Source organism: Xiphophorus couchianus, chromosome 23 (assembly GCF_001444195.1).
Source record: "Xiphophorus couchianus chromosome 23, X_couchianus-1.0, whole genome shotgun sequence".
Classification (NCBI taxonomy): Eukaryota; Metazoa; Chordata; class Actinopteri; order Cyprinodontiformes; family Poeciliidae; genus Xiphophorus; species Xiphophorus couchianus.
Genome location: NC_040250.1, coordinates 27,086,761 through 27,108,271, shown reverse-complemented (window position 1 = coordinate 27,108,271; position 21,511 = coordinate 27,086,761). Strand labels below are relative to the sequence as shown.

The 21,511-nt window shown below is 40.5% G+C and overlaps 2 protein-coding genes across 2 annotated transcripts in view; both read right to left on the bottom strand.

Moving 5' to 3' along the window:
• Window positions 1-201: 201 nt before the first annotated feature.
• st3gal5 (ST3 beta-galactoside alpha-2,3-sialyltransferase 5) lies at window positions 202-11,587 on the bottom strand. Its single transcript, XM_028008351.1, has 8 exons — window positions 11,437-11,587; window positions 9,638-9,751; window positions 8,443-8,563; window positions 5,937-6,146; window positions 4,950-5,086; window positions 2,703-2,889; window positions 2,175-2,333; window positions 202-800 (listed from the first exon to the last, which is right to left on the bottom strand). Exons 1-8 carry the CDS (start codon window positions 11,442-11,444, stop codon window positions 543-545), a joined length of 1,194 nt encoding a protein of 397 aa, XP_027864152.1. The 5' UTR covers window positions 11,445-11,587; the 3' UTR covers window positions 202-542.
• A 65-nt stretch (window positions 11,588-11,652) lies between these two features.
• Window positions 11,653-21,511, bottom strand: part of polr1a (RNA polymerase I subunit A) — a 43,596-nt gene continuing 33,737 nt past the window's right edge. The window contains exons 30-37 of the mRNA XM_028008348.1: window positions 19,621-19,775; window positions 19,405-19,531; window positions 19,204-19,311; window positions 15,678-15,941; window positions 14,347-14,547; window positions 13,203-13,320; window positions 12,369-12,533; window positions 11,653-12,132 (exon numbers count right to left, since the gene is read on the bottom strand). Of these exons, the coding sequence (XP_027864149.1) occupies window positions 12,032-12,132; window positions 12,369-12,533; window positions 13,203-13,320; window positions 14,347-14,547; window positions 15,678-15,941; window positions 19,204-19,311; window positions 19,405-19,531; window positions 19,621-19,775 (1,239 nt within the window). The 3' untranslated portion in view covers window positions 11,653-12,031. The remainder of the gene's footprint in view (window positions 12,133-12,368; window positions 12,534-13,202; window positions 13,321-14,346; window positions 14,548-15,677; window positions 15,942-19,203; window positions 19,312-19,404; window positions 19,532-19,620; window positions 19,776-21,511) is intronic.

Genomic DNA, 21,511 nt, shown 5'->3' with positions numbered 1-21,511 from the left:
CAGTCAGACTTGGTAGGATTTCTTAGCTGCTGGACATCACAGGTGTTACAACCTAATATTACACAGTAGTGGTATAAAATGTAGGTCATACGCTGGTTGAGGTGTGAATTAACTGGTGGGAATGAATTAAATGTACAGGAACCAAACAAAAAGAATCCAGTTGGTTTAGGACAAATAAACCAGAGACGCACACATGACTAGTATTCTTCTACATATTTTATTTCTTTGTGAAATCAACACGAAATGATTTTATACACCAAAAACATAATGTTTAACAACAAATAACTCTGTTTATTAAAAACAAAATAAAACCTTTTATGTGTGAGTTCTCACACACCTGAAAATTGCAATATTTGAATGGCGAACAGCTTTCACAACATAAAAATAAATTATCTGAAATTATGCTTCAAATATCTGTCAGGAAATCTGAAACGGAAGTATAAATTATGACCATAATACCATAAAATCTCTTAGTTCTTCTTTGTCCTATGCTCGTGCATTTCAGCAAAGTGAAAGTGCAGTGAAATACCTTCAGGATGGGGTCAGCTGGAGCAGAAGGAGCAGTGGATTCCTCCGGTCAGGTCGCTAACGACCCCCTCTCTCACCAGTCTGTGCAGGAACTGAGTTTCTTTGTCCACGTTGTGCATGTTCTGCTGCTGCATGACGCTCGTGGGCAGGCTGTCGTAGTAGTGCAGCGGCGCCCCCTGCTGGGACAGGTTGTAGCCGAATCCCGCCAGGCTGACCTCGTCACACAGCAGGCTGGCTAAGCTCAGTGCGGTCACGCCCAGTGTCGGTACATTCTGCGAGGAAATTAAGATTCTTCAGGTTTAATCACCCTGTACTTTCAACTTTAAGCACACTCTAATTAAAAAATGTGAAACGCGATTTACAGAACTGACCTCGACTCTAGTGAATTATCTTTATGGGCTTATCACTAGTAGCTCTGACACTGATGTATGTATGTGCATAAGCCACAACTCCTTTGTAGTGAGAAACTAAAGGTCTGTTTCAGACCTTTAGTTTCTCAGGTCTACCAGGTTAGTCAGGTATTTTTGAAATACCTGACTAAAGGTCAGGTATTTCAAGTATTTAACTTGAAATACTTGATGTTCTGCAGCAGGAGGACATAGAGCTGAAGACAGGACTTCCTCCACAATTTATAATTTATTACCTTTAAATGGCCTTTTGGGGAATTAGACAAAAGCATAACATTAGGCTTGAAACAATTAATCGTGATTAATCAACCGCTGTAAAATATTCTCAACCAATTTTGTAATCGATTAATCGTTAAACTACTCAAATATATAACATTGCATTCAAGAAAGAAAAAAAACTGCTACAGATTATCAAACATTCACAAGAGGAATGCTACATAATTGCATTTTAGGCAATAAAATATTCTCTTAATTCATATATTTAATAATGTGTAAAAATGCTTAACTGGATAAATGAAAAGTAAAAAAAAATTTTTGTCCAATTAATCGGTTTTCAGAGTAATCAATTACTAAAAAAATATTAGTTGCGGTCCAAATATTACATTTGGAGATAAAGTTCAATGAAAACTACATTTCATATTGTGTTTGTGTCTCTCAGCATGTCAATAACTTGTTGAGATACTGTAGCTCTAAAATCAAGAGAAATTTGGCTTTTAGCAGCACCTTTGACTCGTTCCTGATGTCATTTCTTTTGCTGAGCTCACTTTGTTCCCCCCCTGTCTGCTAGAAGTGGCCAGGACGCACCGTTTAATGAGTGACGTCATTTCTGTGCAATGACTTTGATTTAAATGCTGCAGTTCACAAAACATAACACAAGGGGGCGACACGTCTTCATTTAAAAAGAAAGCATGAGGTCTGCAGAGACAAAATGTTAAGTCAGATGAGGCCTTTTGATTTCATCTTTGCAGTGTTAGAACGGTACATCTAAAGCCTCCTCTTAAAACTAAATTGCACTCCAACTTTCTCTTTGAACATCAGATTGAGCTTCACCAACCTACAGCTGGTGATCCTGAGTGGATCAGATATTACTACTAATGTTTTGATCACTTTAAGTTTTTTTCCAGAATGTTTTAGAGCTATTAAAAATGAAAAAAAAAAATTTAAAATCCAATTGTCTAAATGTTGTCCCGTTTTTCCTCCACCCTGATTCCTCAGGTAATGGTTTGAACTGAGCAGTACCTGGTCCCAGCCCCATGGGCGCCACCTGGGTTTAGGGTATTCCAGGAAGTCCAAGGCAGTCTGCCTGAGGACGTCGGGATTCAGAAGTCGGAACCTTGAGGGATCTAGAGGAATTTCCTGTGGAACCCTCTGCCAGAAGAAGAACCAGTCCCAAAACGTCTGCAACACAAAGCAGCACTTTGATTGCTAAAGAGGAAACGCTGTCCTCGTCGCACGTTGGAAAAACGTCACTCGACTGGGTCGGCTCAAAAGACAAAACCTATGCATGTTGGGTTAGCGCTATAGAACACTCAGAAACCTCTTGCAGATCTACGTTAGACGTGCCAGAACTTATATGACTGGGGAGAAATAAAAAAATTTTAAAAATCAATGCCTACGTTTAGTCATTTATCCAACCAAACCAAATGTTTGTCAGTCAGATTTCCGTACAGGAGATGAATATGAAAATAAAATACGGATTTTATCTTGCTGGCTCACAACAGAGAACAAGATAACGACGACGGTGAAGCCAACGCTCCAGCCACTCACCACGCCGAGCTTCCTGATCATGCCTGAGATCCAGCTGAGGTCAACGCCTTTGTAGATCACAGCCACGAACACGGAATGAGGGTCTGTGTCCGCCCAGCGGAGGGGCGTGCCCTCAGGATAACTCATCCTGATGCTGGTTCGATTCCCCACGTCGCCCGTGTGCTTTCCCAGTGGGCCGCTGTTCAACCTGACAGACACAGAGAGAGGAGGAGAAAGTCAAAATGTTTCGTAAAACAGGAGCAAGATTGGAGTTTGTTACCATTAGAGGCGCAACTAATGATTATTTGACCAGCTATTCTGACGATTAATCGATTAATCAGACGAAAAAATGTGCCAATTTATTTGGCCACATTTATTATACATTAAGCGATACAACTCATCCATCCATCTTCTTCCGCTTATCCGGGGTCGGGTCGTGGGGGTAGCAGCTTCAGGAGGGAGGTCCAGACTTCTCTCTCTGCAGCCACTTGTTCCAGCTCCTCTGGGGGAATCCCAAGGTTTTCCCAGGCCAGCCGAGAGACATAGTCCCTCCAGCGTGTCCTGGGTCTTCCCCGGGGCCTCCTCCCGGTGGGACGTGCCCAGAACACCTCACCAGGGAGGCGTCCAGGAGGCATCCTGACCAGATGCCTGAGCCACCTCAACTGGCTCCTCTCGATGTGAAGGAGCAGCAGCTCTACTCTGAGTCCCTCCAGGATGACTGAGCTTCTCACCCTATCTCTAAGAGAGAGCCCAGCCACCCTACGGAGAAAACCCATTTCACCCGCTTGTATCCACGATCTCGTTCTTTCGGTCACGACCTAAAGCTCATGACCATAGATGAGGGTGGGAACGTAGATCGACCGGTAAATCGAGAGCTTCGCTTAAGCGATGCAACTAAACTATTTAATTTCTTTTTGAAATAATAAACATTTTATTGCATAAAATGCAATACCACAGCATTCCTTTGGTGTGCACTTGATCATTTTAGGCAAGGTAAGGCAAGGCAAGTTTATTTATATAGCACTTTAAAACAGTACCACTGACCAAAGTGCTGTACAATCACAAGATTAAACAAATAAAGATCAAAATTAAAATTAAAACACATAAAAACCAACAGTGCAGTGACATAAAACACTCTATATAATACATAAACATACCCAGATAATTACAGAAAAGCAGCATCTCAAACTGAATCAAAGGCCAACCGAAAAAGGTAAGTCTTAAGAGCAGATTTAAAAATTGCTAAAGAGGGGGCCTGTTTTACCAACATAGGTAAAGAATTCCAAAGTTTGGGAGCTGCAACAGCAAACGCCCTGTCTCCTCTCTGCCTCCTGGAAGTCCTCGGCACCTCCAGGTTCATTTGGCTCGCTGATCTAAGAGCTCGAGGAGGACAGTGTATATGTAGCAGCTCAGAGAGATATGAGGGAGCAAGGCCATTTAAAGATTTAAATACAAATAAAAGAATCTTAAAATGCACTCTGAAATGTACCAGCAGCCAATGCAGAGAATATAAAATCGGGGTAACATGTTCTCTCTTCCGTGATCCAGTTAAGAGCCGAGCAGCCGCATTGTGGACCAGCTGAAGACGGGACAAAGAAGACTGGCTGACACCCACATATAAGGAGTTACAGTAATCCAGTCGTGTTGTGATAAAAGCATGGATTAATATTTCAAAATAATCCACTGGTACAATATTCCTAATCTTAGCAAGCCGCCTCAAATGGAAAAAGCTCGTTTTCACAACGGCACTGATTTGTTTATCCAACTTAAAATTTGCATCCATTACAAAGCCCAAATTTGTAACAAATGGCTTTACGTAATGTGATAGCGGACCCAAATCCACAGGAGTGGATTTGCAGGTAGTACCAGGGTCAAAAATAATTTATACTTCTAACATCAATGTGAAAAGTTTGCTTAACTAAAAATCATTGCAATGTAGCAAAAGTAGCTTAATAGCAGATATATATATATATATTTTTTTACAAAAAAAAGTTTTTTTTCTAAATCTTAAATGCAAAATGTTTTTGATTGAATTACTGCTCTGTATTTTTCCAGCAAATGGCCTTTTTTTAGTCTGTATTCTCCAGATAATGAAGGGATTACTAAATTAGTTAACAATTATTTGCAATAGTCGAGTAATCACAATTAATCGTTTCATTAATTGTAATTAATTAAGCTGCCACGGGAAACAAAAACCAGGAGGTCTCAGTGTGAGTGCAGAATCCAGTTGGTCCTGCAGAACTACCAGAAGCGAAAGCGAAGACGGACCTGATTACGGTGTGGAAACGGTCGATCTGCTGACCGAGCTCCAGGCCCTTCAGCACGCCCCCGTTCCCCACCACCACACAGCGGCGACACTTCCCGGCAGCCTCCTCTGGTCCCGGGTCAGGGTGGGCCGCTGGCAGCTGGAAGCACAGAGAGCTGATCAGGTCCAACGTTCTGAGAGACTTTGTGGCTTTAACCAGAATCCACTGAGGCTGCAGACAGCAAAACCTAAGATGACCCAATCAACCAATAGCAGAGACGCTATGGTTGGTTGTACGGTTTCTTGTGAGTTTTTGCTTTTTAATGTGCCTGTCCTCCTCAGTAGTTGACATATAACGATCTGATATTATCTGCATTTGCCTTGATATTGAAAAAAAACAAACTCTAGACCAGACATCGGTGACCATGTGCCTGATCAATAAGAGCAGATCTATTCAGTCCAATTCTTTCCCGTCTTGCTTTATTATTTATTTTAGCATTATATTTAGAATCCCTGATTGCACTTTATAAACTATTTGAAAAAAGGTTTGTTGCAGTTCATTTTTTACATGTTTGACCTATTGTTGTTCTTTAATCAGCTTCAGTTGATCTTTTATTTTTACATTGGCTGTTCTACTCCTAATTGAACTGACTGAACAAATTAAAGTTGTCTTGTTTTTACATGGCGACCAAAGCTTCCGAAGTCATTGGTGTATTTAAGTGAGCTGCACTTGTGCAGATTTAGCAAATAAATGCGTAATTTAGTACATTTATGTCTGTGTTTTTTATAAAAAGGAAATGTTTTCAGTCAATTCAGCATTAGTTTTCTGTATCGGCTGATGCTAATGCTCAGATATCTGTAGCTTCCTTTGTAGAAAGTGCATTTTGTGAACAGAGATTAAATTTTACTACGCAACTTCAGGCGCTGCACTAACAACTGAAACCATGCAAGTTGGACTGTGGCTCTTCTGAGTTAACAGTAAAACCTCCCTAGATGGTATTTTCATTCACCAGCGTCAGCAGGTTCTCTACTTTGCCTTTAAGCCCTTTGAAGCCAAACGGCGGTGGGTAGAGGAGGAGCCGGGCGGGGATCGGCTGGTCCCTCCACAGGAAGGGCTGGACGGCGCCGCTGGCAGACGGGAACAGAGCGAGCAGCTTCTCCCTGCTGCCTCTGGGGCGACACCGGCCCTCCAGAACTCGCCGCGCGTTCTCATGCACCAGCTGCAGGGCGAAACAAAGAGTCCGTCACTGCAACCTGCACATGTATCTGCTTTGTTGTTACATAACCCGCAGAATGCTGTGGCGTAAGACATCTCCAGGGAGGTGTCGTGTGTCAGAAGGATAAACAATATGCTTCACGTTCTTTGAAGTCCCGGAATCCGCTTTGTGTTTTATTACAACTCAAACTGTAGCAAAACCGGAACGTCTATCTGACTTGGTTTATTTTGTGTTTGTTGTGGTTTCACATGCCAGTAAAACGTGAGGTCACGAGCTCAAGCTAATGGTTTTTAGTGTTTGCTGACTTTTCTATTTTGATGTAGGAAAGTGAAGGAGTGGTGAGTGAAGTTTAAAAGGAGCTTAACTGGAATTGGCTCCGTGTGTACTTTATGACATTTTAAATGCAGATGCAGTTCTTCATGTCAACACCTCCACTGATGCAGCAGATTACAGGACAACTGACAGATGAACAGACAAGTGTCATTTAGTCACGACTCAATTATCACCCAACAATAGCTACAAACAATAACTTCCACCTCATCTTCAAACAGAAATATCATCATGATTTAGCAAAAAATCAAAAATAGTTAAAGGTGCAGAGGGGAAGTATTATGCATTTTCCAATACATAATAAAATAGCACAGTCGTTTCAAAGGTGTTTTGCAAAGCTGAATGGTTGCCATGGAGACTTTCATGCATATTTGATTTCTTAAATATGCATGAAGGAATAGAGGCAGGTATATTTTTGATGAGGGAAATGTTGATTTTACATAGTACTGCCCCTTTAAGACATCACCTCACCTCTAAAGCTTCAGTATTACTGAGCTTAACTTAATACAATCAAGCAGCAAAAGATAACTGACTCCATAATTATTCTATGCTGCTAGGATTGCATTGACACGATTGATCATCTATTTTTAATAAATTATTCCTTCCAGAACTGTTCCTCACACGGTGGCAGCATGTTGGATTAGATGCGTTACGTTAGTTCTAACTTGTTCAATATTTCACGGATTCAGGCAATATCGTTTTGAATAAATTACTGTGCAGCTGGAAGAATGTTTTTTCTTTTTTTTTCTTTGTTAACTTTCCGACAGTTACGATGCGTAACCGGGGCAACAAGGCATTGTTTTTACAACTGGGAGCAGCTGATTAGCATCTCTCTGTTGTGGCTTGCTAACCACACAGATAAGAATATTTTAAAAAAGGAGCAACAAAAGCAAATGAGGTGGATTATCGGCTCGTACAAACAACTGATGGAGTCATCCGGACACAGAAATTGATTTTCAGTCAGAGGCCTCTTCAAATTCGTTATAAGACCAGTGTTGTACAATAGTGAGTGAACCAAACACACCAACGATAAGCTAACAAGAAAGATGAAGCAAGTTTTCTTTGGCTGCTAAATGTTATTTCTAAGAAGATGCTTTTCTGCTACATTTTCCCTTTAAATAAACATTTGAGCTAACCTGGTCAGCATGTCAAATGGATGAATGCCGTACCTGCCTGTGCTATAATGTTGAGTCATATAAATCAGGGGTGTCCAAACGTTTTGTCACATGGGCCAAAATTATTTAGTACTTGCAGGCCAAGATGATGAAAAAACAACTGAAATCAAGCAAATAAAGCAGTAAAATAGCCTCTATATGAAGGAAAGGGATGTTATTTAAGTAAGAGAACACTTACTAATACTTATCTACTAACCATGAATAGGAGTATCTAGTTGGATCAACATTATTACCTTTTTCTTCTTTTGCTCTTTCCTTTGGTTTGTTATTTTGTTTGTATTTCCTTTTAAATCCCGTAAAGCACTTTGTATTGCCTTGTTGCTGAAAATGTGCTATATAATTAAAATTACCTTTACCTTTAATCCAAAACTTAAGGATTTTGATGATGTTGTTTTATTGAAAGAGAGGCATCTAGTTTTTATTTTTGTACGCAACTATTCTAATTTACTATCAGTTATGAAAACGGGATTTGGGTCACTTTCTTTCGAAACACTTGCTATAATGAGCCAAGTTTTATAAATCGGATAAAAGCTGATTTCCGAGCACCAAAGTTGGTTTTTCAGTTAAAGCCTCAGGATAGTCGCGGTTCTACTCATCATAAAAGATCAGTTATAGAAATACGAATACTCTGTGTCGTGATTGACATTTTCCATTGTAGGAAAATCACGTTGGAAATAATTTTACACTGATTACAAATAAAAAAGGTATTTTTGAAGAACAGATGGAAAATCCAGACAACTCTCGTCGTGGAAAGCCTGAAGTGGTTCCAGTGCGCTCCGTTGAGCTTCCCCCACCTGTTTATGTGCAGAGTTGACATGAAACTGAAATGGTTCCTCTGTCCTCGTCTGCATCAGCAGCAGGGAGGATATCACCAAAACCAGCAAAGCCAAAACAATAAGCACCGACCACACCTGCCTGCAGAGAAATGGAAAAAGAAAATCCAACAGTTAGGCTTAAAAAATGAAGCCAAAGACAAACATGAAAAGTGATAGCAGAGAGGAAGTACGTTCACGTTTCTGATGTCTTTCACATTGGAGACGTTACAGAGTCGAGCATTTTGACTGAGATCTTATTAGAGGTTTTTATCTGCTGATGCAACAACATCAGCATCTTATTCAGGCGTAGGAGCAACAACCCCCTTTTTTTGCGTTTGTGTAATTTTAAAGCTCAGATAAGTTAAAGGGACAGTTTTATGTAAAATTGCCTTTTTCAGCTTTACATCATGTTACAATGTTATTCCCTCATTAAAACATACCTGGAGTGTTGCTTTGATTCTTTCATGCACGTTTCAGAAAACCTTTCAGCAACCATTCAGCTGTCCAAAACACCTAGCTGGACCCAGCCCATAACTTTGAGGATGAAGCTCCTCCTCTGATCTGCAGTTTTCAAGCTTCCACCTCACAGAGGAGCCTTCCTCGCCAATCCCCCACTCAGTTCCTTCAGACTAGCCAGCAGCAATTAGCAAACACCTGGTGGAACTGAGCATCAGCTGAGCTCATTATATGAGATGCTTCTCAGTACAATATGAGAAGCAACATCAGTAAAAAATGTTAAAGCGTTAATAGAGGAGCCATGTTGTGATGACTTCTCAAAGAGCAGAAGCTTCTTAAAGAGACAAAGGCCCAATTTCAAGGCGTTAAATTACAACGTCAACGTGAGGGGGATGTCTGGAGGCTCCCTCCTGGACCTGTTGCCCCAGCAACCAAGACTTGGACAAGCAGAAAAATCTGATGATTTGCATTTTTTGTCCTTGAACCCGCATTTCTTGTCATGCTGACATGCATGAATTGAATGTGCAGGTCTGGGAACGTGTGATGACATACAAATTATGGGAATGACATATTTCTCTGTTTGGGTCCAACTGACCTGCATGCAAGGACCAGTGATACTGCCAACAATAATTGTGTTTTTTTTCTAATGTTCCACACCAAAGAGAGGAGTTTTCAGCCACAGGCACCGACACAATGTGAATGGGTGAGTAGTGATCACCTGTGTGCTGGACAGCGCAAGGAAAACTTCATGTTGTCATCCGCCGTGGGTCCAGCGATCACCTCGGGTCTCCCAGCTGAAGCTCGGAGCCCTCTGGCTCTCAGGCATCCTGTCCTGGACACACACACACACACACAGTATTTCTCTTCGTCCACACAGACAACCAGAATAGAGGAGCTTCTGTTGCTAATGTGAGATAATTCAAAGGGTTGGTGGTTAGATACATTTTCTGCTTCCTCAGTGTCTGGGATCAGATGATTGTCAGCTTACACATTGTTCGGTTTGACTGTCCATGAACACACAGCAGAGAAAAGGCAATGATTATCATCTAAGGCATTAAAATACTTACCTAGTTTAGAGCTGTGACTAACAGGTAATCGGTTACTTGTGTTAATTATTCTGCTGATTTTTCATTAAACTACTCAAGCCTTTAATTATACAATATTAGAAATACATTAAACATCAAAATAAACAAATAATTCAATTAACATTTTACAAAAGAAATACATTTTATTGCCTAAAATGCAATTAATATTGGCCAATATTTTGACTTAAGATTAATAACTGGGTGGCAATAAGGTGCTAGGAGATTTTTTAAAAACTGAATCTGAACTGGGTGAAGCTAAAACTGTAATAAGAATATTTTTCATCTTAAACTCAATATAAGTTCTGTCTTAATTCGTGCTCCAGCCTCTGGTGGTTGGCAATGGTTTCACCCGTGCTTTGAGAATTTGCCATTGAATTTTCTAGAATTCTTATTACTGAAGTTCAATATGCGATAAACCCCTGAGAAAAATATGCGACAAAGCTGAAACAGTCATCAGATGTCCGTCAGCCTCCAGCCGGCTGGCTGAAGGCTAAAACGCAGGTTGTGATCTGCACAACAGATATTGTCCTTGTCCCAAATACGACAATCACATTGATTTTATTTAATTTTTTTTCTGCACCAAATTCGATCTCTTAAGTTCAGAACCAGTAACACCTACACAACAGTGAACGTTACTTTAAGTGACCATTTCTATAAATCATAGATAAGCGTACAAAGCATAAAGATTCAATTTTTACTAAAAATGAGGTTTAGCATCATAAAAAATATATATTTTACAAAACCCTTACTGAAGGCCTGACCTGAATGCTAACTCGAGCTTCGTCCTGTTGCCCACGTTTAAATGACTAAGATGATAACATAACGGAGCAAAAGACCTCCGCCCGGTTCCGTTTAATGAAATAACTCCGGACCGTAATATACCAATAACATGAGTTCAGTAATGGCTTTATTTTTTTACAAGTTAGCCGTCAGTGTGGTGGGGTCTATAAGCAGGCAGGGGAACAGACTGCGTGTTGCTCGGGCAGCATAATGGCGCAGTCTCTAACGGTCGGTCTGCTGCGTTTAAATAGCAAGGGGCTCGCGTGCGAGTGGCAGCGGGCCGAGCTCGAACCGCGGCACCAGCAGCGGCCACGATCCGAGCCCGCTGGTTCTCCGGGCTATCGCTACATTATTACCCTACACGAAATCCCTCAGTTTCTTTACGTCTTCCATTTCCATCTGAGTAAAACATAAGCTAGATATTTTTTTGAATACTGAGTTCGTTTACCGCAGCGTCCAGAGGTGGTAAAAGGTCTCGTTTTGAAAATGTTTAAACATTAATCCAGCCACATTAAAAATGAGCTGCTGTTCGGTTACAATAGCCATGATTACCGTTTACGAAAATCGTCCGCTACGGGCCTTTACCTACTTATAAGCGTCCTACGTCTCCTAGAGTTTGCTCCTTTACTCTGTTACTTAAAAGTGTCCTTACCCTCGCATGGACCCCGGTGGCTCTTCATGGCTCCATTCAGTGAAATAAAACGAGCTGCTCTCCAGTACTGACAGAGTTTAGCCTGGAGCTGACTTCATCTGTAACATTCTTCAAGGAGCCGTGACGCAGCTAGCCAATCAGCGACAGGGGAACACACCCATCACTTCCGCTTTTTTTCAGATTACCCGTACATTATAGTTACAAACCAATCACAAAACCGCTAAACAATTAAGATTTATTGTCACTTTGTACATCATTAGATAGAGGAAACAATGGAGATATAGGCTGCCTTCTAAACAATTCTGTATTTATGACAGTAAAGTCTCAGTTTAAAAAGTTTTGAACAGAAACTTTTTACTTATTTACTGTATCATACAATATATGCTTAAAGGCATACATATTATCCTGTAAAAAACTGAAAGACTTTAATGGGTTACATTAGTCTCCACATCAAACCTTTTCTAACAGGACATTTGGTTTGCAAAGTACTCTTAAAAAACATACTGAACATAGCATTCCTGTCTGCATTCCAGACAAATGGCGCTTCAGCTGCAGGATAGAGAACAAACATGCAAAAAGTTGCCAGCAGTTCGTCCTACTGCAGAGGCTGCTTCAGTTCAAACAGGCCTGTTCCACCTTTGACCACCTTCCCCACAACCAAGCAGGCCGAGGGAGAAACCAGCTGATCACGTGACCCTGTGAAAGAAAAAAAAAGAAGAGTAAAGATATCAATGAGTAAGAAACTGAGCATGCAGGTTTCTGCAAACCACTGTATGCTACTGAATGCACTGTGGTTGAAACGAGTGAACCAAAGCTGGAGGAATGTCATTTACATGCTCAAACACAGGAGCCATTTTCATCCCGTAAGTATGAAAATCATATTAGACTCGAGAGCCACTGTTGAATCGTCGGCGTTTCCCTCCATTTCTTACCCAGCATGGTGGCCTGTTTGAGGAACTTGAAGCTGGTCTCGAAGGTCATCTGCTGCAGAGGGGAAGAGTTCGACATGATGGCGTGTCGGTTTAACGGCTTGTAGACACCTTCGAAACACATGTAGTCTGCCACCAACGACAGATGCCGGGGGTCAACCTCAATCCCTGCAGACGGGGGTCAGAGATACCGAGTCACAATCTGAGAGCCAGGTGCTCTAAGAGTTCTGCACGTTCTGTTGAACGCTGCAGAGTTTTCTACACTCAAATTTCCAGATGTAACTGGGGGTTCTTTCAGGATAAATATGACAGATGTGGGTGTAGAGGTCAGACTTTACACATTAAATCTGCAAAATAAAGAAATAAGGCAAAAAAGAAAAGAAGGCAATTAGAAGGAAGGATGGTAATAGAAAGAAAGGAAGGAATGCAATAGTATGGAAGGAAAAGAAGAAGACAAAAAGGAAGGAACAAGGAGGGATAATAGGAAGGAGGAATACAAAAGGAAGTAACACAGAAAGGAAGGAAAGAAGGCGATAGGAAAGAGAAAGACAGAAGACAAAAGGAAGGAAGAAGGGAAAGAAAGGTAAAAGGAGGGAAGGAAGAATCGAAGGAAGAGGGAAAAAGGGAATCAGATAGACAAATGGATGTGTGGATGGATGGAAAAAGTCAGATAAAACAAATTAATTCCATCATACTTGATAATTAAATAAAATAAAATTATTAAATTCCAGACCTGTTTAAACACTGAAGTAATACTGTGAGTTAGACTATAGCTGCACGTGTGTGTGTGTGTGTGTGTGTGTGTGTGTGTGTGTGTGCGCGTGCGTACGTACGTACCATAAACTGCAAAGACGTCTTTGATCTCCTTCTCTATGACTTTCAGAGCCACTTCGATCCCGTAGGTGCTGGCCATGGCGTGGACCTCATTGGAGTACAGTTTGTTGACGTCCAGGATCTGGAGACACAAGTTGATCATGTGACAACTAAACACATCCATGCAAAGATGTGTTTAGTTGTTGCAGCCTGATTTAATTCCAACAATCAGGTTGGACTTAAACCAGTTCTGTTCAGCTGGTGGAACTGGAACATGAGGATATCAGCTGAGGTTAAAATGCTAAACCGTGTTCATCAAGTCTTGAACGATGGCTGAACTTGTAAATGCAACAACTAATCAGATTATAATTTTAATATAGACATGTTGCAATGTGACGTCATGCACGGAAGATCCCTGCCCCCATCGCCCTGCTGGAGGGCAAAAAAGTGCTAGCTTACCATTCGCTTTAGCTGTTAAGTTGTCAACATAACATGCTAAATATTAAATGTATCATCACGTATGAAAGAAAAGGGATGCAGTTCTTTGCTACTAACTGTCAACACTACAACATTTTAATTAAAAAAAAGTAATGCTAACTTGACTTTGACAACCTTAACATGTAGATTTGCTGTAGAATTTGTTGTGTTTCGGTTCAATTTGAAAAAAAGATGATGAGCTCTGACAGCTCATCGGCAGAGCAGGTATAGAGCGAGTTAATAGAAGAACGAGTGGTTTTGATCAACGGTTTTTCTGCATTATTGATGCCTTTGTTGTGACTCACTGCACTAAATTAATAATGCTACATTTCCAGGTTTAATTTAGTTAATGCTGCAGCATCTCAATCATCTCATCGCCCTTCAGCGTTGTGCGCATGTGTAAAATTTCCAATTGTAAACAAGAACATGCAACCTGTCTATACATGGAGAGAAATGTCTGAAAAAGTTGAAGCTTTACATCACATTATTGATAATCAATAACAGAACATGCCACTAATAAACCAATATGATTGAGCTGTAATTTCAGGTTCTTTCATTGATATATATCCCTCGACATATGCTTCTTAGATTACTGTGTAATTTCTTGTTATTCAGTGCAAGAGTGAGTCAAAGTGTGGCATAAATTATGGAATAAGTGTGTTACAGGTTGTGTGGAACGCGGCCGACGTACATCGTTGTACTTAAAGATTTCGTGCATGTTGATGCCCTCTGTGTTGAGAACCGTCTGCTTTTCCCCAGACTTGGTTGTGGTCTCGCTCAGCAGGCACCGCGTCAGGCCTCGGGTCTCCATGATGACGGCATTCTGGGCCAGAGTCGACAGGACCGAGGTCAGGTCGAAGTGGACCCTGTTCAAAGGGAATTCCAGCTCCACCTGTGTGAAACGTCACGTTTCATACAAGTCGTTAGCACATCGGAGTTGACGGTTGGAAACAATGACAGAACAGCGGGGGTGTTTAAAGTCTGAGCAAACTTTGGGCCTAACCCACACCAGGCACCTTTCACTACATTCAGTATGTTCACAGCCTTTATGGGTTTAAAACTTACAGTTTCTAGGCAGGCAAGTTCCAATATTTCCAGCTGGAAATCTGACTTCAGGGGGTGTTTCTTGTTTTCCCCCCGAATGTCTCAGATTTAAGACTTCTAAAGCCGAATTTAAAACAGTTTTCAAGACTACAATGAATGAAAGTTCTCCACAGAAATATACAAATTTTGTCCAGCCAACTGGCTTACAACAGATGCAGAAAACTAACTAGCAAATATATAATTGTTAGCTAGCTAAATACTTTAAAATACTTAAATATCTAAGTATTTTAGAATACTATTCGATTCTTTTCACCAGTAAAAAGACTCATTGATTCCACCTTAAATGCTAGCTAGCTAAACCCTTGCTAAGTAGCAATACCCTGAACCCTTTCTATGTACGAAGGGTATGGATAGCTAGCATTAAAATTGTAGCTAGCTATACCCTTGCTACTTAGCGAGGGTATGCTAGCAGTGAGTTACAGTAACCTGAACTGTCTCAAATCACAGAATGCAATGAAGATGTCTGAGTGCGATTCAAACTTCTGCTTGACAGAAAAGTCCCCCCAGAAAAAAAAATACATTTAATACAAGATTAAATAGTTCTGTTAAGACAAAATTTAAGACTTGCAATTAAGGCCAATTTTCTTTAAAAAAAATCTATATTTTTATACCTTCTTTTTTTAATACCTTCATTTTAGCTACATGAATTTAAGACTTTTAAAGGATGCATTAACACCCTGTTTCACTGACTTATGTTAGAAAATCTGACATACGAGCGATAAGAGAATGCACCCAAAATCTCTTGTTAGTGTAGTTTATAGCAGATTCTCAAAGTAACTTATTAAAGAAAAGTCATTAATCAAGTATAACAATAAACATATTGATTGAACTCCTATGTAGGTATACCATTTTGCACAAATATGGACCAATGGCCTAGTTGTAGTTTACTGTAACTCTCTAAAGTGCAACCTGGCTCACCTCACACCAGAGTTCTTCCTGCTGATCGAAGGAGTATCTCTTTATGGCTGAGTTAGACGACAGAACCGAGTTCACCCTCATCTGGACCGAGGACTCTCCCCCTTGCCCCACTCTCGTTTCTTTCTTCTGCTGCTGCTGCTGCTCTCCAGTGTCTGCTGACTCAGGCTGGGTCTCCTCCGCAGCGTTTGCCTGGCTGTTCTCCTCCTCGCCCTGATCCTCTTCAGCATCGCCACCTTCGCCCTCGTCTTCGCTTTCGTAGTCTACCTGTAAGTAGAGGTGAATTATCAGCTTGGACATCCATGACGCCAGGATTTTTGTCTCCAACTACACTGACTAAATTCTCTGGGAATTTTTTTTTCCCCAGTTCTAAATGAAAGCAATCAGATTAACACTGGTATTTCTGCTGAGTTATTATACAGTGAGAATTTCATCATACAAATGCTCAAAGTGTTCATCTAGATCCTTAGTTGGAACAGTGAGCGAAATCTCTTTAAGCAAGTGTTTCAAACACATTTCTATAAGAAGTACTGCTTTAACCAGCTGTGGTTCTTTGGTTTCAGCCTTACTGAACAGACATTTTGCCATGTTTTTACTTCCCTCAGTCATGCTGCATTCAGGTTTTAGCTTAGCTTACCGAGTTTCAGTTTCAGTTTCATTCGATTCAAAACCACTTTACTGATCTCAAAGGGAAATTAAATGTTGCAACTCAGAGAAACTGCCAACAGTTTTAGCTTTAGTGCTTTCACTTCAATTCTTGTTTCAGCTTCCACTCTTTGGCCTGGTATTTTATTTTCTTTTAATGTGGAGTCTTATCATTTTTTTTACAAAAATTGGACTTATTGCCAAGTTTGTGCACACAGACAAGGAATTTCACTTTGGTTCCGATTTACTTTCAATTAAGACATTTAAAATCTAAATATATGAGAAAGGGAAAATAAAAAGCACAATTACCTTTATGTCTTTTAATAATAATAATTAATAAAAGACCATTAATAGTGGGGTTTTCCAAGGCGCAATTCCTAGTCCAGTACTTTATTTTCTGTAAATTCTCCCAATAGTTTGGATTTTTAGCAAACAAACCAGATCAAATTGGACGATGTAGACCAGAGGTGGCAAACCTGCGGCTCTTCGACGGATCATGTGCGGGTCTTTGATACCAAAATTTCCCACACTCATTGAAGGCAGCATTGCAAAAGCAGCATAAGGTGCAGCGCAGGATGTGAAGTTTTAAGCTAGCGCTACAAGTCTGCAGTAGTTGTCGGTCTAGGAGGAGAGACTTTAGGTAATAGATGGAAGCTAAATCATTTAGGAATAAAAGCTACCCGTGGTATGCAACTGGTAGAGGTCACCACAATACCCTCAAATAGGTACAAATCTGGGCCACGTGAGTAAATTGTCCTACATGTTTCAAAAATGTTCTGCATGAGTCGCTTCCACATCTGCTAGTTAGGCAGACGGAGCTCAAAGGTTTTCTGTACGTCTGTGAATGAATTTTTACTACACTTAAATCTAATCACCATCTTGTTGTCACTGACACATGTGGAAGAGTTGCTTTGAGTAGCTATAACAGAGTACAAACCAAATCTAAAGACACTTGTAAAAAAAACAAAATGTGTCCCACTAAAGCAGTGGTTCCCACAGTGTGGGGCGCGCCCCATAGGGGGGTCGCGGGAAACGATATGAATGAATGAAAAAAAACAAAAAGCAAACAGTTACACAAATGTGTTTCACTGTAAAGATGGTTTGTAGTGTGTTTTGTTGCAACCTAAAGAGTGAAATAAACTTCAGCGGAGTTTGAAAACAAAATATGTGTAAAGGTTTATGTCTGGTTGAACGATGTGTGGGCCCAGTTGATCTTTTTTTTCTTTTTGGGGGGCTATGTTATTGTAATCCAGAGGGGCACCCAGAAAATCTTTGGGAACCACTGCACTAAAGCCTCAGGGACGAAGAAAAAAGCTTTTTCAGCAGCAATGTGGTATGAAGCTAATCTTGAAATTGTTGTGTGGCTCTTTACGGTGATGATGAGCTTCACTTGGCTCTTGATGCCGAACTGGTTCGTCACCCCTGGTCTAGACAATTTAAAGTTGCAAAAAAATAACTAAATAAAATAAAATAAAAAAATTTAAAAAATTGCTTTTTACCAAAAATCTTCTGTTTCATTATCACTGACATTGGCTAATTGAGCCATATTAAAATTTCTACTCTAAGTGTTGAGGAACTTTGAATTAACAATCCACGAACTGGTGCAGAGGCCCTTTCCTTTTAGACACTTTTGAAAATGGGGAAGACAGGAAAATGCTCCATTTAGGTAAGCTAGCTCTTTAGGTGAGCACTCCTAAACCTACTAAACAGGTTAAGTAGCACACCTAAACCTGTTCATACCTACAGTGAGAGCAATAATCAAAATGTTTCAAACAAATAGAGCGGTGACTGATACGGCTGGATGAGGACTCAAAAAAAGTGAGCAGAAGCATAATAGTAACAATGACCTTTGCTTTCAAAGGTCATTGTTGGCGTTTCTGAGTCTCCATATATTGTTCATATAATATCTTTATTGTGGGCGCCAGTAACTGTTGCAACCAAAGTCCCTCCATGATTCTACAGCTACAATGTCCCTCAGTAAGCTTTTGTGTTTTTGTTCTTGTTTCTACTGCAAATATCTCAGTACACTTAAATAAGACAAGACTAGCAGGTCACTTTTCAGCAAGAAATAGGAGCTTGTTTTTAAGTCGATAATTCCTTAATGTTAATGAAAATGTTCTTGTTGCATTGGCAGATTATTTCACAAGATATTTTAAAAGTGAAATAATCCGCCATTGGAAGTAGTAATTTATCATCAATATTAAGGAAATATTGACTCAAAACAAGCTGCTATATCCTATTTAAAGTGCACTAATATACAGTACAGACCAAAAGTTTGGACACACCTCCTAATTCAATCTGTTTTCTTTATTTTCATGACTATTTATAAGGCGAGAAATCCCACTTATTAACCTGACAGGACACACCTATGAAGTGAAAACCATTTCAGGTGACGACCTCTTGAAGCTCATCAAGAAAATGCAGAGTGTGTGCAAAGCAGTAATCACAGCAAAAGGTTGCTACTTTGAAGAAACTAGAATATAAGGGCTATTTTCAGTTGTTTTACACTTTTTTGTTTAGTGCATATTTCCACATGTGTTATTCATAGTTTTGATGCCTTCAGTGTGAATCTACAATGTCAATAGTCATGAAAATAAAGGAAACTCATTGAATTAAAAGGTGTGTCCAAACTTTTGGTCTGTACTGTATTTGCACAAGAAACTAGACTGAAAACACTTGGTAAGACTTTGTGTGTTTTTGCAGTGTACTGCTCGTATGCTGATTGAGTCAGAGTTTCTGGGAGTACATTCCATTCCAACCAAGTTGAAACTCGTGTTGGCGACCATGAGAAAATGTTACAGGAAGTCTGACATTGGGGAAGACACCTCAATTCGTGTAATTACGTTTCACAAAGGAACACGCCCCGTTTCAGCCTCAGCCCCACCTCCTCCGCCTGTTTGCTTTTCCTCTTGGCGTCTGACGCATCAGCGTCTCCTTCATCCCCCTGGTCATCAACTATCTCTCCTTCCTCCTCCTCTTCTCCACCGCCGTTCTGCGGAATGTCAAGGTGAATGAAAAAAAAAGCTCGAGCACATCTGAGGCTGATGGAGAGCACTGAAAAATAATGACAAAACTAAATTGAAACCTGGACCCCTGCGGTCCCATCCTCGTCCATGTTTTTATCTCCAGGGGTGGCCTTCCTCGTCTCCACGGCGATGGAGGCCAGCTTGGCTGAGCGCTTTTTAATGGCTTCCAGGAGGAGACGGAAAAACCTGAAAGTAGATGTGGAGATGGATGAGAGCAGGTGGGGTTAAAGACAAACAGGTTAGCTCTGACTGTTTCCTGACATGCAAACACACACCTCGTCTCCATGTAGTGGAGGATCTGATGGGGAGTTAACAGCTTGTCGTCACGGTAACGCTCGGGAGGCAGGAAGTGAAAGGTGACTTTAAACGATTGCAGTCTTTGATAAGCTTCGATCCGAAGCGTCTCGACAACGTCCACCTTCTGCAGCACCTACACACACACACACACATCATTTATCTGTAACCCTGATAAATGAAAGGGGCGGTGAAGTTTGCCCTCCCACCTTCTTCAAATCAGACAAAATTGGTGTCAAACGTTTGTGCAGCAAAGATTTTTGTTTGTGTTGCTTTGGCTTATAAGATATTAATGAAAGGTTAGAGGTCATAAGGTCAACCAGCCCCCACCCCACACTTTTATAAAATCAAGCAAAATAGGTGTCAATCACCTCGGCTATGCTTGTGCTGGTTTGTGCAGCAAAAATCTTTGTTTGTGCTGCTATCATTCTAAAGATCTTAAGAAAAATGTTCTCCAGGGGTCATCAGAGGTCAACCACTCCTGTGGCCCTGCTCACATTTGCAAAAATAAATAAATCTGGTATCAATCAACTGTGCTACATTTGTGCAGGTATTTTTTATATATATATATATATTTTTTTTTTTTCTCGTACCCCGCCAGGGGGTCTTTTTGTGGGCTCTAGTGTCCCTTATTTTTTGAAAGTAGGCTGACAGGAAAGGGGGAAGAAGACATGCAGCAAATGTCGCCGGGTCCGGGAGTCGAACCCGCGACAAGGACTCAAGGCCTCCAAACACGGGTCGACCCCTACGCCACCACGGCACGCCCGTGAAGGAAAAATTTTAATTTGTACTGCTATCATTTTAATGATATTAATAATAGGTTGTAGAGGTCATTAAAGGCCAGTGAACATCTGTTCATGCTGAAACTTTGAATTTCATTTAATTTATAAGTTGCTAACCTATGAACATGAATAATTTAATTTTAACCTGGAAGAAATTCAATTCAAACTAGGTCTTATTTAGAATGAACAACAACACCTCCCAAAACAATCTCGGTGACCTGTGTCTTAGCTTCTGATCACTAGAGGGTGCTATTAGACAAACTGTACTTTTGAAATACAAAAAATAAGACCAAACATGTGCTTGGCATCTACTTTTGAGGTCAATGTTATGATCGACAGCAATCATCAACTATTCTTTTCAATACTTCACACCAAATTTATTTATTTTTGCAATTGTGAGCAGGGCTACAGGAGTGGTTGACCTCTGATGACCCCTGGAGAACATTTTTCTTAATATCTTTAGAATGATAGCAGCAGAAATAAAAAATTTTGCTGCACAAAGCAGCACAAACGTTTGACACCAATTTTGTCTGATTTGAAGAAGATGGGGGGAAAACTCAGGTGCATTACCCAGGTATACAGTGCAGTTTTGTAATTATAAAAATGCTCTATATATCAAACATGACTTTAAAAAAAATCTGAAGTTTTAAACCTTAAAATTGGGCCTCTGTCTCTTTAAGAACAGCTCTTTCTGAAACTCTGCCTTCAAGAAGTCATCACAACATGGCCCCTCTATTAACCCTTTAGAAACATTTTTATCTGAGCAGTGAGAAGTAGCTCCTATAATGAGCTCAGCTGTTCCACCAGATGTTTGCTATTTGCTGCTGGCTAGTCTGAAGGAGCTGAGTGGGGAAGTGGCGGGGAGGGGGGCTGCTCTGTGAGGCAGAAGTTCAGTAGCTTGGAAACTGCAGCTCTGAGAGGAGCTTTGTCCTCGAAGGAGGGGCTAGGTTCATCCAGATGTTTTAGCACAGCTGAACGGTTGCCATGAAGATTAAAGGTTTTCTGAAACATGCATGAAAGAATCAAGGAAACACTCCAGGAATGCTTTTGATGAGGGAATAGCATTACAACATGGTGTAATGCAAAAAAA

Coding starts and splice junctions, on each gene's coding strand:
- st3gal5 (XM_028008351.1), bottom strand. Junction 6,147..8,442: donor TCAACTCTGCACATAAACAG/GTGGGGGAAGCT, acceptor TTCGCCCTGCAG/CTGGTGCATGAGAACGCGCG. Junction 2,334..2,702: donor TGATCAGGAAGCTCGGCGTG/GTGAGTGGCTGG, acceptor TTTGTGTTGCAG/ACGTTTTGGGACTGGTTCTT.